General features: G+C 42.1%; 1 protein-coding gene across 1 annotated transcript in view; it reads left to right on the top strand.

Annotated features, from left to right (window-relative positions):
* The window catches only part of LOC145393503 (proteasome adapter and scaffold protein ECM29), an 835694-nt gene that overhangs the window by 378633 nt on the left and 442466 nt on the right, over nucleotides 1–14595 (top strand). The window contains exon 8 of the mRNA XM_080267631.1: nucleotides 1980–2139. Coding sequence (XP_080123757.1) covers nucleotides 1980–2139 — 160 coding nt within the window. The remainder of the gene's footprint in view (nucleotides 1–1979; nucleotides 2140–14595) is intronic.

Genomic DNA, 14595 nt, shown 5'->3' with positions numbered 1-14595 from the left:
AATACATGCTAGGGCTGTCTCATACAGGACTGGTGTATTGGTATTAGCGGAGGTATTTTTACGACATGTCGGCGGGTCTTCTGGTAGATCGGTAAAGCCTGGTTTAATGAAATTCAAATCCTTAAACTGTTCCCTGCCCCATCCGGGATTCGAACCTGGGTCCGTCAGGACTGCTGGCCACCTCTCTACCGACTGTGTGTGTGTTCCTATTATATCTCATGAATGGCTTGAGCTATCAAATTGAAACCTTCAGGGTATCAAGATATTGCCAAAATCTTGAACGTATTTGAAAATGGACACTCAGGATCAAGGTCAAGATCACCTAAATTGCTGCCAAAGGTCAACTAGTTTTTATCGCCCGCCTTTAGCACCATTATATCTCATGAGCGGCTTGTGCTGTCAACATGAAACCTTCAGGGTATCAAATATGGCCCAAATCTTGGACTTAGCCAGCAGCATATTCTGGCTGACAATTAGCATTCGGCCCCAAAACACTTTTCTTTCATTTCTTTATGTTAGAGTGGGGATTGCCTTATGCAGTGTCATTTGATCATTTCGTCTTGTAGGATCAGCTGTATATAATCATCTTGCATTATTCAGAATAAAATATAAAGTATGTCCTTGTGCTGAATGAGTCTATGGAAGTTGTTTCTAACCACTTCATTCTGGGGAATCCCACCTAAACAGAGTAAAATTGTCAGATTGAGATGGTTTGGACATGTGGAGAGGATGGGGGATGATAATTGGGTGAGGAAGGTGAGAAGTGTTAATATTGGGGGTGGGGTTATGAGGGGTAGACCGACATGGGACGAGGTCATTAAGTGTGACCTCAGGGTTAAGGGACTGAACAGGGAGGCTGCAATGGATCGTGCAGCATGGAGAGCCACCATTAGGTGACCAAGGCCGACGCATGCAAGCATGTTGGAGCCTTTAAAAATGAAACTAAACGATTAGCCAGAATGAAGCACAGAGTACATCTTTGTGCTGAAAGGGATTTAATTCACTGTTTGGAGTAAATGTTAAATTGACTGGGGACTCAGATGAAGTACAGTAAACCCTTGATTTAACGAATCCACTTGTTGCGAACTTCGGATATTACAAACGACCTAATTGCAACCGAACTTCCCCCGGATTTTGGGAACAAAGGTCACTAAATGAGGGGAAAGTTCGGGAATCAGCCCACGGTGACAGCAGCATCCCTTCCTGACACATTGTGTACTTCAACAGCATCCCATCCTGGCACAGTAAGTGTACTTCAGTAGCATCCCTTCCTGGCGCAGTAAGTGTACAGTAACAGTACTACATTATACTGTATTCTTATTATAGGTATTTTATTTATATGTACATATTATAGGTATTTTATTTATATGTACGACTTCATACAGTATTGTATTTACAGGTACAACTTCATAAACCATTGAATTCTCCATGTAAAACTTCATCGAGCTAGTTTAGGTTATGTTTGAGCTCGTAGGACTGAACGACTCCCCTTATATAGCGAACTGAGTTCAGTAATCCCTCGGAAATACTGACCCCTCATGTATAGCAAACTTTCAGATATGGCGACTTCCCCCTCCCCCCAATTAGTTCATTGTATCAAGGGTTTACTATATCCTCCAGTCTAGGACTTTTTTGTTTCCAGACTTCATAGATATTAATTATAGTAACTGAAGCTTGAGTCACTTGTAGTTAGTTATATGAAGTTTTGTTACAAATTGCTGTTTTAGGATATCTCATCTATTCCATAGCATCATTCTGAATTTATAGATTAATTGTTTATGGCATAGATATTTGGTTTTACCACAAGACACCATACAACTGCTGTACCACACTTTCTCATCTTACCTATCTTAATGCTGTCAAGTAGCTGTGAATGGTATGTTATTTTTATTTGAAGAGTTTTATTTAATTAATTGTTATGCATAAGTAGGTTTATATCTTAGACCAGTCTTTGTTTTACAGATAATTTTGTTTTACAGATAATTAGGTACCTTGAACACTGTCTTGAGGTTGAGTCTGGGAATCTCACTGGTAGAGAAGAGGGTCTGTTTTGGTCCAATCCACCTAGTATTGGCAGACTTGTATACAGAATTATTGACCAGCATAAGCAGGATGTAGCATCGGGAGCTGCAGAAAAAGGTAATATTATCGTGATCTTTATGTATGCTGTGTTATAAGTTTGTGATCATGGTCAATCATAATTCAGAAAATCAGCCCTTACATTGTTAAGGATTTCCCTCAGCTGAATAATCAAGACTCCTAAGTGTGTCTTAACCACAGTAATGGTTATGGCTGCCAGTACAGTTCTAAGCCATAGTTTTTTTTTCACCTTCCAGTCCTACCCCTGGCTGGAGGGAAGCTGTTGCTAGAGTTTCAGACTGAATGTACACCTGTTTCTAAGTACAGTATTAAGGTGGTAGTTTGAAGCATTGTTAGGCTGCAGGAGGAACAGTTTCTGATGACAGTGCTTCTCGTGTTGTCCAGAAAAAGCTTCAGACTACCATCAACAATTTCAGTGTAAAACTCTGGCTACAGCTGTTCTCTAGCCAAGGATATAGGTATCCCTCATGTAATGAAGGCATCATGTTTCAGAAAATCATATTAAGTGATGTAACATAAAACAAAGATATTATAACATGGGTTTATTAAGAATATGTTCTTTTAGGAATCCCCAGGTTGACCTTCTGAGGAATTCATTTACCTCAACAAGATCCAAAACTAATCGAAGTAAAGTTCATTACCACTAAAAGCACCACATAATGCTATTGTAAACTATTGTAGATTAACATAAGTCATAACACATGCAGTACTGAAAAAGACACTTCCTTGGATGCGCTTCAGGTAATATAATGACAAAGACTTATGTAGTAAAGCTGCATCCAGATTTACTCCCAGCAGCACAGCTGTTTTACACACATGTTTTTCTGTCAGTGTAGAAATGCAACCCTTTCCCCACGAACATTTTACAGCTCAAAAAGTATCATCTTATTTTTTTTTCTTTGCATGGTATTTTTAAGGCAGATTTGGGAATCATTAACCAGAGTATATGTATTTATTAAAAAGAAAAAGGAATCATCAAAGAGAATGTGTTCACTGGTGCAGTTGGCTCCACTCTTGAAATTACCACATAGCATTGCCAATCCTCTCACTCCATGAGGTGTGAACCCAAACTCCACCATGTGGATTTCAAAGCATTTGGAAGTGGGAAAGAGAGAGGAGAGCTGTGTTAGTATAGGCATCTGTCAGTGGGGAAAAAATGGGTGCTGACAAGCAATAAGGCAACAGTATGTCTATTGGGAGATATTACTAATGAGATTAACTGGACTTACTTAGCTGAGTGTATGTAATCATCTGATTCTTAGCAAAATATAATCATATGCTTCATAGTATATGATTTTTTATTTTTTGATTTCTTTTATGTAAGGTATGCCAGTCAGGGGTGAGTGAGACTGGTCACTCTCTTCTTAAATGCCAGGACAAACTTTCCTAGCCCCGGGCTCCTACGCTCCTCATGGGGCAACGTAGGATTGGATGATGGATGATGGATGGATGTAAGGAAGAGGGAACCAAAGGCCAGAAGCCAGCAAAATTCATCCTCCAGGAAGAAAAAAAAAAAAAAAATAGATAACAGAGTAAAATTAAAGATTCATTCATTCTGAGATGCCTAGACACGCTGTGTTCGTAAGACTGAAGGTCATAGGCAGTAGGAAATACAGGCAGAGAAACACATTTCTATAATTGACCTGTTGCATTCATGATGGACTGAGAGCAATGGCTAGCTCTTGCATTAGAGAATTGGACAGAAAAGGGATGAGAGTTGTTGCTAGACGGGTGTTTTCTGCCTGCTGTATTGGTGGAAGGATGCAAGCAGACTGTTCAGAGGAGCAATGACCATTGAAGTAACAATAGAAAAGAGATACAGATGCAATAGTGTGGCAAAGAGGTAGAGGTTGAAGGAAGCCAGTAAGAGGAGAGTTAATGAGACGAAAAGCTTTTGACTCTACCTTGTTGAGAAAACCTGTATGTGGAGCACCTCCTGACACATGAAAGCTGTACTCTGCACAGGGGCGGATAAAACCTGTGTATGAAGTCAGCAACTGTGCAGGAGCCAGCTTAGCACACCTAATCTCTTGGAAGCAGATTGTACAAGAGAGGCGCTATATTCCTTCCAAGGTAAATTCCAAGAGAATGAAACCCCGAGTATGTTTAAAAGTGGTGCGGGATTGAGTTAGGTACTTTGTTATTATAATTTAGAGGATACTTTTGCAGAAGATGTTGATAAGTTAAAGGATGTAAGAACTGAGTTTTTGATGCATTAAAAACAAGATTACATTTACCCCAGTCAGAGACATGAGCCAAGTCAGACTTTAGGTGTGCAATAGCCTCATCCCTTGTTTTTTGGTGGAGTTATCAGCATATAAGTGGCTAGGGTTAAATGTACAGCTCAGAAGGTTATTGACAGTGGTGGGCTACGCAAACGAAGATGGACCTTGCACAAGCGCAAAGCGCATCCACAGTTCACTACCTTGTGCAAGCGCAAATGCTCAATCTGACAAATATTTAGCTTGTGCGATGTCGCAAACTTCAAGTGCAAACCATTTGCATATATTTTTGGAAATTATTGAAAAATATTGAGATATTTAAACAAAACAGCATAACTACTTACTTTTATTAATTATTGTTATTTTCTATTATTTGTAATTTGCACAAGTGCACAATCTAATATTTAGCTTGTGCAATGTCGCAAAGTGCAAGTGCAAACCATTTGCATATATTTTTGGGAATTACTGAAAATATTGAGATATTTAAACAAAACAGCATAACTACTTACTTTTATTTATTATTGTTATTTTCTATTATTTGTAATTTGTGCAAGTGCGCAATCTAATATTTATCTTGTGCAATGTCGCAAAGCGCTAGCGCAAATCATTTGCATATGTTTGTGGGAATTACTGTAAAATATATATTGGTATAATTAAATAAATTACTAAATTAGCAACCTGCCCACCACCCGGGGTGACTGAGGTACAGTCGGTCATTGTCCGGGAAAAACAGACTATATTTACCAAGGCATTGGCAAAGATCACGTGATTACTGTATCATCAACTCTCCCCCTCTGTCTCTCTCTCTCTCCGACAGAGGAGGAAGGAATGGAGAATAAGAGAGAGAGGAGGGAAGGAATGGAGAATTAGAGAGAGAAGAGGGACGAAGTTTATGCCTTACCTCCTCACTCTAAGGGACGCTCCTTTGCCATTCCCGTATTTATTCTCTCTCTCTCTCTCTCTCTCTCTCTCTCTCTCTCTCTCTCTCTCAGAATAATGCTCTTTATCTCTCTCTCTCTCTCTCTTGTCTTGTCAAGACAATTTATTTAATAATTCAATATAGATATACAATAGCATATGTAATTCGTTACAAAAAATAAAAAATCATGAAAACAGAGTATTTAAATCAAATTATTAGGCTGTGGATATTTTATTTGAATAATGTTTTAATGGTTTTTGTAAGGAATTGCATATGCTAATCTTAATAAATAATGTATATTTATTATTTATTTACTAATAATAATAATTTAAAAAATATTAAAAATACATTATCTCTGTTGAAGCACATTAATAAATGCTAACACCCCCTTCCCTCCCACCTCCCCCCACCAACCCACCCTCGCGACCCGCCCCAGCCTCCCCTATCCATTGTCCAGCCATGCAGGAAGCTCCCAAGACCACGTGTCCCCTGGAAGACCACGTGTCCCTTGGATTGCGCAGTGCGCAATCCATAGGGCAGGTGAGCACCTGCCTTTTCATGTGTGCAAGCGCAAAATTGCGCATGGTCTCGTGCAGTGCGCAATGCGCAAACGATATCACCGGAGCCCAAGGGTGCGCAATTGCACTTTGCGCACATGTTTGCGCACCTTCCCAGCACTGGTTATTGATGAATAGAAGGAAGAGAGTTGGTGATAGGACAGAGTCCTGAGGAACACCAGTATTGATAGCTCTAGGAGAAGAACAGTGGCTGTCTACATCAGCAGCTATAGAATGACCAGAAAGGAAGCTAGAGGCGAAGGCACAGATAGAAGGGTAGAAACTGTAAACGCAGTGGTAAAGCTTTCTCCAAAGTCCCGAAACGAATATGACCAGGAGTCTGAAAGGTAGGTGAGATGATCGTTAGTGGAGCATCCTTGGCATAATCTACATTGACAATCGAAAAGAAGGTTATGATAGGAAAGGGTACTTTATTTTTTTATTTTTTTATTTTTTCATTTTGAGAGCAGACTCAAAAAATTTGAAATGCTGGATTTTAAACCAATTGGGCGATAGTTAGAGGACAGAGAATGGTCACCCTGCTTTGGGACAGGCTGAACTTGAGCAAACTTCCAGCAAGAAGGAAATTTACAAGTTGATAGACAGAGGTGAAAGAGTTTAACTAGGCAGGGTGTAAATGCAGAACCACAGTTTTTGAGGACAACTTAAGGGACGTCATCAGACCTATATGCCATGTTAGTATTGAGGCCATTGATGGCAGAAAATACATCAGTTGAAGAAATTTTAGTGTCAGCCATGAGGAAGTCAGAGGGGGGAAAGTGATTGAGGAACAGCACCATAATTGTCTTAGGTGGAGTTGGAGGAGGAAGTCTGAATGAAGAGTTCTGTTTTATCAATAGAAAATACAGCTACAGAGTCATTAGAGCAGAAAAGAGGAAGGAAGGATGATGAGGTAAAGTTGTTAGAAATGTTTCTGGCAAGGTGCCAGAAGTGGGAAGAATTTTAGATGGGGAGTTCAGAGCATTTCTTATGAATGAACTTATTTTTAGCCGAGTGAAGAACACATAGCACAGTTCCAGACAGAAACATAAAAGGATGAGATTCAGGGGTGGCTTGGCTCCGTTACCTTTTGTAGGTCCTCTTCTTGTTGGGGACAGCACTAGAGCAGGCATGATAAAATTGTCCCCCCCCCCCCAACAGGATAAGAGAAAGGAATGTATGCTTCCATGCCTGAGAGAATGACCTCCTTGATACACAGGATACACTCAGATGGTACTCAGACATAGAAGCAAGAATCATTCTAGAGAAAATCAAAGAAGTACTGCCTGAGGGCTTCCCAATCAGCAGCTCCAAAGTGTCAAAGCGGCTGCTTCTTGGGAGGGTCTGCAGGCCTCACTGGAGTGATAGGACAGGTTAAGGTGATACAGTTGTGTTCAGGGGAGCCCCAACAGAGAGAGAAGATGAACAGCATAAGCAGAAGGATTAGTTTTAAAGAAGAGGTCAAGTATGTTGGAACTCTCACCAAGGCAGTCAGGGATATGGGTAGGGTGCAGTACCAGCTGCTCTAGGTCATTAAGGTTAAAAAAGATGTAGGCTTGTTCACCAGGTGGATCAGTGAAAGGAGAGGAAACCAAAGGTGGTGGTGAACATTGAAATCACCTAGAACAGAGATTTCAGAGAAAGGAGAAGTTGGGATGTGTTCCATCTTAGAAGTAAGATAGTCAGAGAGTTTTTCATAGTCGGTAGAATTTGAGGATACGTAAACAGCACAGATATATTTATTCAGTGAATGATGGGATAGCCATTGCAAGAGAGTTGAAAATTCAGAAGATTCAAGTTCAGGAACATGAGAGCAAGATATAATGTTGCGTGCATATACACAACAGCCATCTTTGGCTTTGAAGTGAGTATAGAGGAAGTAGGAAAATATAGAAAACAGTTTGCTTTCAGTCGCTTCAGACAGTTGAGTCACTGTGAGGAAGAGAAAATAAGGTTGAGGAGGAGAGGTTTTGTTTAACAGAGAGAAAGTTAGAGGAAAGGCCATGAATGTTACAGAAATGAAGAAGTGAGTCAGACAATGGTTCCAAGCATCTTGCATTGTCGTCACTGGGAGAGGGCCAGATGGTGGTGGCTTTTATGGGGGCTTCGCTTGGTGTTGAGATATCATATTAAAAAGAAATTTTGAATAGGAAGTGTAGTGTGTAATGTGCATGTAGTTTGGTGTTGACAGTTAGAGGAACTTGTATTGGAATACATGCTGGCCTGACCACATACCCCTTCCGCTCCACCTGCATCCCCACCTCCACCCCATGCTGCAGCACCCAACACACATTTCACACTCAACAATAATATTCTCCAGATAAACATAGATGGCATAAACACAAAAAAAACAAGGAGTCACACAATTCATCAAATAGCAAAACATACACATTGCCATCTTACAAGAAACAAAACTGCACAGAACACAAAAACACTACGGTACATTTCTTAATTTCACCACCGTCAGAGAAGACCGGGCTGACGGTGGTGGCGGTGGACTCATCACCCTGGTACACCAGTCAGTCAACTTTTCAGATACTAGTGTGCACACACAATCATTTCTCCCTCCACATGACACCATAATAGAAATACAAGCAATTAAAATATGCACTGGCAACAGATCACACATAACAATTGCCAGCACATACATTCTACCCCAGTCATCCCCCACAGTACCACAGTTACTCTCCTCAAATACACCACATCACTGATATACCCAACATCATTCTGGGTGGTGATTTCATTGCCAAGACATTGGCCAGGCATTTCAGCAACCCTGACACAACAGAAGTTTTGGTACTACAATCCTAAACAGATAATCTTTTCATCCTCAATAATCTCCATCAGCATACCCATATCCCACACCAAGCCCTCTTCCTCCCATCATCCTCAGACATCACCTTTTGCTCCCTAAACCTCACCCCCATTACATCCTGGAGAGTGGTCAAAACACTTGGCTCTGACCACATCCCGATCAGCATCATTACCAAAACCAGAATCACCTCCAGCTGTCCACAGACACATATACACTAAGTATAAGAGAGCCAACTGGGAGGCCATCACAGCTGGAACAGAACAACACATTGAAACATTTAACAATACACCCAGCACAATCAACACCGCTGTGCACACTTTCAATACAGTTATTCCAAAGGGGGACAAAAGACACATCCTTAGAGGCAACAGACACACAATCCCAACTTCACACCAGAAATTCAAGGCCTTATCAGTCAATGCAACACACTACAACACCCCAACACCCCATACACAAGACACTGTACAACAAATACAAGCACTCAACACTCAAATAAACTGCAAAATATCAGAGCAGCACCCCAACACCCGATACACAAGACATTGTACAACAAATACAAACACTCAGCACTCAAATAAACTACAAAATATCAGAGCAGCAAACCATAAATTGGAATAATTATCTCTGAATACTAGATCACAAAACAAACACCAGCAAACTCCAAATACTAGATCACAAAACAAACACCAGCGAACTCCAGAAAACACTAGACAGTATCACACTCTCCAACAGCAACACTGCAGAGTCATGTGCTGCCATCGCAACAACAGACACAGTACCCTCAGACAAACAACAAGCAGTCAGTTTTCACATGTCAGTTATCTAAACCCCCATTGCAATGACCGATGTGTCATCTGACGCAAGAGAGACCCAGACTTCACACCCTTCACTAACAGCCAGACGAAGCACATCATTAACAACCTTAAGCACTTACCTGCCTGTGGCCCAGACAACATAAGCAGTGTATGGTACACGTTAAACATCTTGGACCTCAAGGCACACAAGCACTCACATACATATCAAACTACAGTTACCTACACAATGTAATACCCAGCATCAGGAAGCATGGTACAGTATTATTATCACTATCCCCAAACCCAACAAAGACCCCACATTACCATCCTCACACTGCCCCATCACACTCCTCTGCACCCCCTCTAAGGTCACTGAACGACTGGTATTACAATTATTAACACCTCACATCCTCCTAGCCCCATTATAACATGGTTTTAGGTCACTACACTCCACAAACATTCTTCTTAAAGACCTTACACAGAGAGTTTTTGATGGCATCGGTTCAGCTAGACCACCACACAGAACACTTCTAGTTACACTAGACTAACAAAGCTTTTGATGCCATCCCCTGCCAGAACCTCACAAACAAAATATTCAACACAACCTTGCACAATAACACAGTAAGATGGCTGGCAAACTATTTAGCAGGCAGATGTGCACATGTAACATTAGGCGGTCAGTCATCGAACATCAGAAACTTCACAAATGATGTCCCACGAGGATCTGTTTTGTCCCCTACATTCTTTAACCTATACATTCACAACATACCCACACCCCACAAATACACATAGCTTCCTATGCACTAGACTTAACACTAACATGTACACACAAAAATGCAAGCACAGCCATTCACATCCTTTAACCATTCCTCAACACATTACATGAATGGTTCATCACAAAATAACCCCAGCCAAATCTACAGTGACCCTTCTCACAAACTGAACAGCAGAACATAGTCACATTCCACACTTCACCATAAACTACACCCCCCTACCATACACACAAACACCCAACATCCTTGGTGTAGCATGTAATACATCAGTTTCATTTAAACAACACATCACAAAGATCAAAAATAAATTAACACATGGCTCAGCGCCCTAAGGTCACTTGCCCATGCAGCATTCGGACACAACAAAGAAACCACCGTCACAGTATACAAACAATATATACATTCAGTGATGAACTATACAAGCCTAGCTTGGACTTATAACCTCACTGAAACACACTGCAATACCCTACAGACCATACAGAATAAGGCCCTAAAAATAATCACAGGCTGCACAGCTACTACACCTGCAGACCACCTACACCAAGAAACCAAAGTCCTCAAAGTCAAGATCATCTAGATATGAGAGGCACACAGATTCTCGCCACAGTAACCTCACTGAAACACACTGCAATACCCTACAGACCATACAGAATAAGGCCCTAAAAATGATCACAGGCTGCACAGCTACTACACCTGCAGACCACCTACACCAAGAAACCAAAGACCTCAAAGTCAAGATCATCTAGATATGAGAGGCACACAGATTCTCGCCACAGCCTCCACAAACCCACACCATCCACTACACTACATTGCAGCACATCCACACACACCAAGGAACATCAAAACAGCACCCAGTGCACAATATCATACGCAAATACTGTCATCTCTCTTCCCTTGCCCTCCTCAAATGAGCTTCCAGAAGCATATCCATGCTCAAATTATTTGCCATTCCATTCAGTCACTCAGAGACAACACAGCTGGATGCACGGCCTCCTGATATCCACCCTTTTGAATCCTACCTCTCGTGAGCACGGTGTCCACATGGCTAGGCCAAGATGTGGGCATCATCCAGCCGTCTTGAGTTATCAGAAGAGGCTGGATGACTCCGTCACTGATGCTTGTCCAGGATGCAACACAGCGCCCCATACTATTAAGCACATTATGGAAGACTGCATTACACACAATCGCCAGCACCAACAACACAACATATGCTCCTTGAGAGCTCTGTGGGAAAGCCCAGTCTCGGCCATGGCCTTCCTTAGGGACTTGGAGCTGTTCGGCCAGACTGCCTAGGGAACAACTACTACTACTACTACTACGCTCTGTGTGTGCTACTGAAACACTGAAGAAGTTCAGCAAAGGTGGATGGTCAGAAGCTAGTCCCAAGGGTTGATGAAGAGAGAGACATCCAGCTCTCCTTGTCATCAGCTTTCCTTTCACCTTGGGAATACCTGTTCGACTGGTGCTACATTCTGCTTCCTTGTGGCTTTACCTTATCTAGACTCATTTATTCTTATTCTTATTATTATTTGTTAGTGGTCGGTGGGGGTGCCCGCCATCCACTCATTTGATGTAGTGCTGCTCTCGGGTGACTGCCCTTTCCTCTCTTCCTTCCATCTCTCTTTCCTTCCTCTTCTGTTATTCTTTCCTTCTTTCTTTCCTCCTCCTTCTGTCTGCAGGCGACTCTACATTGAGTGACAAGCCAAATGGTTTCCTGTACACCTGGAAACCATTTGCTTCACTGGGTGGTAACCATATAACCAAACTATGGCACCTGGTGGTTTAGTTGGTTGGTAATTAAGGTGCTCCAACCAGATAGAGCCTGTGTATATTTATGTTCAATGGGTGGTTGGGGTTTATTGCTCACGTAATGCCACTTAGGGTTGAGTGAGGCTGGTCACTCTCATCTTCGTTGTCAGGACCAGCTAGCCTAGCCCCGGGTTCCTACGCCCTCTATGGAGCAACATGGGATCAGATGATGTATGTATGTATGTATGTATTATTATTTGTAGTAGTAGTAGTTGTAGTAGTAGCAGTAGTAGTAGTAAGCAGCAATAGTAATACAGTGATCCTTTGGTTATTGTGCACAGGTGATAGTGGTTTTCATTGTCACAGCAAGATGGAAGTCTGCACTCCTGCCTTTTCAGCTGAAAAACATTGTTATTGTGCACCACAGGTGGTTTCTGCTGATACTGATGGTGTAGAACAGGTGTACTTTCATAATTGACAAATTGAAAACTGATGATTCACTCATTCAGCTTTACAGAATTGGGGGCATACCCCGGAAAACTGTCATGTTATGCTTCGCTCTTACGACGATCAAACTATCGGCAGCTTGAAATGCACATGGTTCAGTTTGTGTATTTTTCAGCATTGCAAAAAGAAACATAGCATTTTCCTTTATACACAGGGCCACATGCAAGGATTCCACCTCAGTCATCATCATCACCACCCATAATCTTCTGAAGAAATCATGGTGGGACCACATTTACGCAGAAATTTCATTCCACTTGTGCCTCCACTGCTGGATTGAGAGAAGGAGAGAGAGAGAGCAAAAGTATGTGTCCCTTCTGACAGGTACACACAGGCCAAAATTGCCTGCATGAGTATTGTGTAAACATTTTCATGACAGATAAGAGGGTGAGAGATGCAGATGTCTTGTATACCTCCTCCTCCTCCTCCTCCTCCTCCTACCCCCCCCCCCAAAGAAATGGAAGCTGGGGTTGTCAGTGTGAAGCTTTGTATTTGTTTCATTTCATTTTTGAAGGTTCCAACATGCATGCAGGCATCGGCTTTGGTCACCTAATGGCGGCTGTCCATGCAGCTTAATCTCCAGCACCCTCCCTGTTCAGTCCCTTATCCTTGAAGTGACCTCATCCAAAGTCTTTTTCGGTCTGCCTCACGCAGCCCTACCCCTAACGTTAACACTTCTCACTTTCTGCACCCAGTTGTTGTCCCCATCCTCTCCACATGCCCAAACCACCTCAGTATACCTCTCCTCATCACAACACCAATACTCTCCAGTCCCAGCCTACCTCTCAACTCTTCTATTGTAAACCTGCCCCCCCCCCCCACTTCTCGCACTCAGGGACATACTGCATATCCATGTAATCATTGTCATTTTTGTACATTTGAGCCTGCAGATATCCTCTTCCTTTACTGCCAAGGTCTCACCACCATATAGCATTACACTCCTAACAAATGCTGCATACATAGATCCCTTAGCATGGAGGGAGAGCCCTCTCATTGTCAGGAGAGGTAACAACTCCCTGAACTTCTTCCAACCACTCCTTACTCTAACCACAGAACTAGCTCCAGGCCCACCTTCAGCACATAACATGTTTCCCAAATAACAGAACTCTTACACACACGTAAGAGACTCACCAGCAAGTTCATATCCGTGTGTACACAAGACTGGCTGTGTACTAGTTTGCACAGTACCCTGAGTTTAACAAGCAGCTGCCTAAACTGGTCACTGTTTCTGTTGGCTTTGAGGAATTCAAAGATGAGGCCCTATTCGAGGGGTTAATCTCAGATGGTGGAGACCACCATCTCTCCACTCCCTAGCCTCAGAACCCCTACCTCAAGCCCATCCCAGGTCTCTGTGTGGTTTGTTTCTTCCTAATTGTGCCCTTTTCATCACTTTCTATTAACCATATCTACATGTGTTTGTGATATGTGCCATAACAGAATGTATGCATTTAGTTGATATAAATTGTTGTGAAAGGGAACTTTTGAGTGTACGTGTGGGTTGCCCAATACCAATTAGGATAAATCCCATGATTCTGTGCTTTCATTATCGCACACTGTACTTTATACCAATTTTGCATGATAACCAAAAGATTACTGTAGTAGTAGTAATACTACTACGTGATATTGTGTTGTTGAGTGAAGACGAAGGAGAGCTGCAAGGCTTGGTGGATGAGTTTGGGAGAGTGTGTAAGGAACGGAATCTAAAGGTGAATGTAGGGAAGAGTAAAGTGATGGTCTTTGAGAGAGGTGAAGTCAGTGAATGTACAGCGAGGTTGGATGGTGAGGAATTAGAAAATATGTGTACGTTTAAGTACTTGGGTAGTGTGATGAGTAAGGATGGAGGTTTGGAGGGTAAAGTGCTTGAAAGGGTACAGCAGGGAAGAAAGGTTGCTGGTTCCTTGAAAGCAGTGATAAGAAGCAGGGAAGTGAGCATAGAAGTGAAAAAGTTACTACATGACAGTATTGTGATACCAACTCTAACGTATGGAGGTGAAGCTTGGAGTGAGAGCAGTGGATATGAGTTATTTTAAGAGGAGCCTGTGGAGTCACATGGAAAGACAGGCTGACAAATGAGGATATAAAGGAGCGTTGTGGTATGGATGTGGATGTGATGGGAAGCGTTAGGAGAAATACACTGAGGTGGTTTTGGCCATGTGGAGAGG

The sequence above is a fragment of the Coenobita brevimanus genome, chromosome 24, assembly GCF_032717465.1.
Source record: "Coenobita brevimanus isolate Jiangsu-jjx chromosome 24, ASM3271746v2, whole genome shotgun sequence".
NCBI lineage: Eukaryota > Metazoa > Arthropoda > Malacostraca > Decapoda > Coenobitidae > Coenobita > Coenobita brevimanus.
This window is presented reverse-complemented; position numbering and strand designations above follow the sequence as displayed.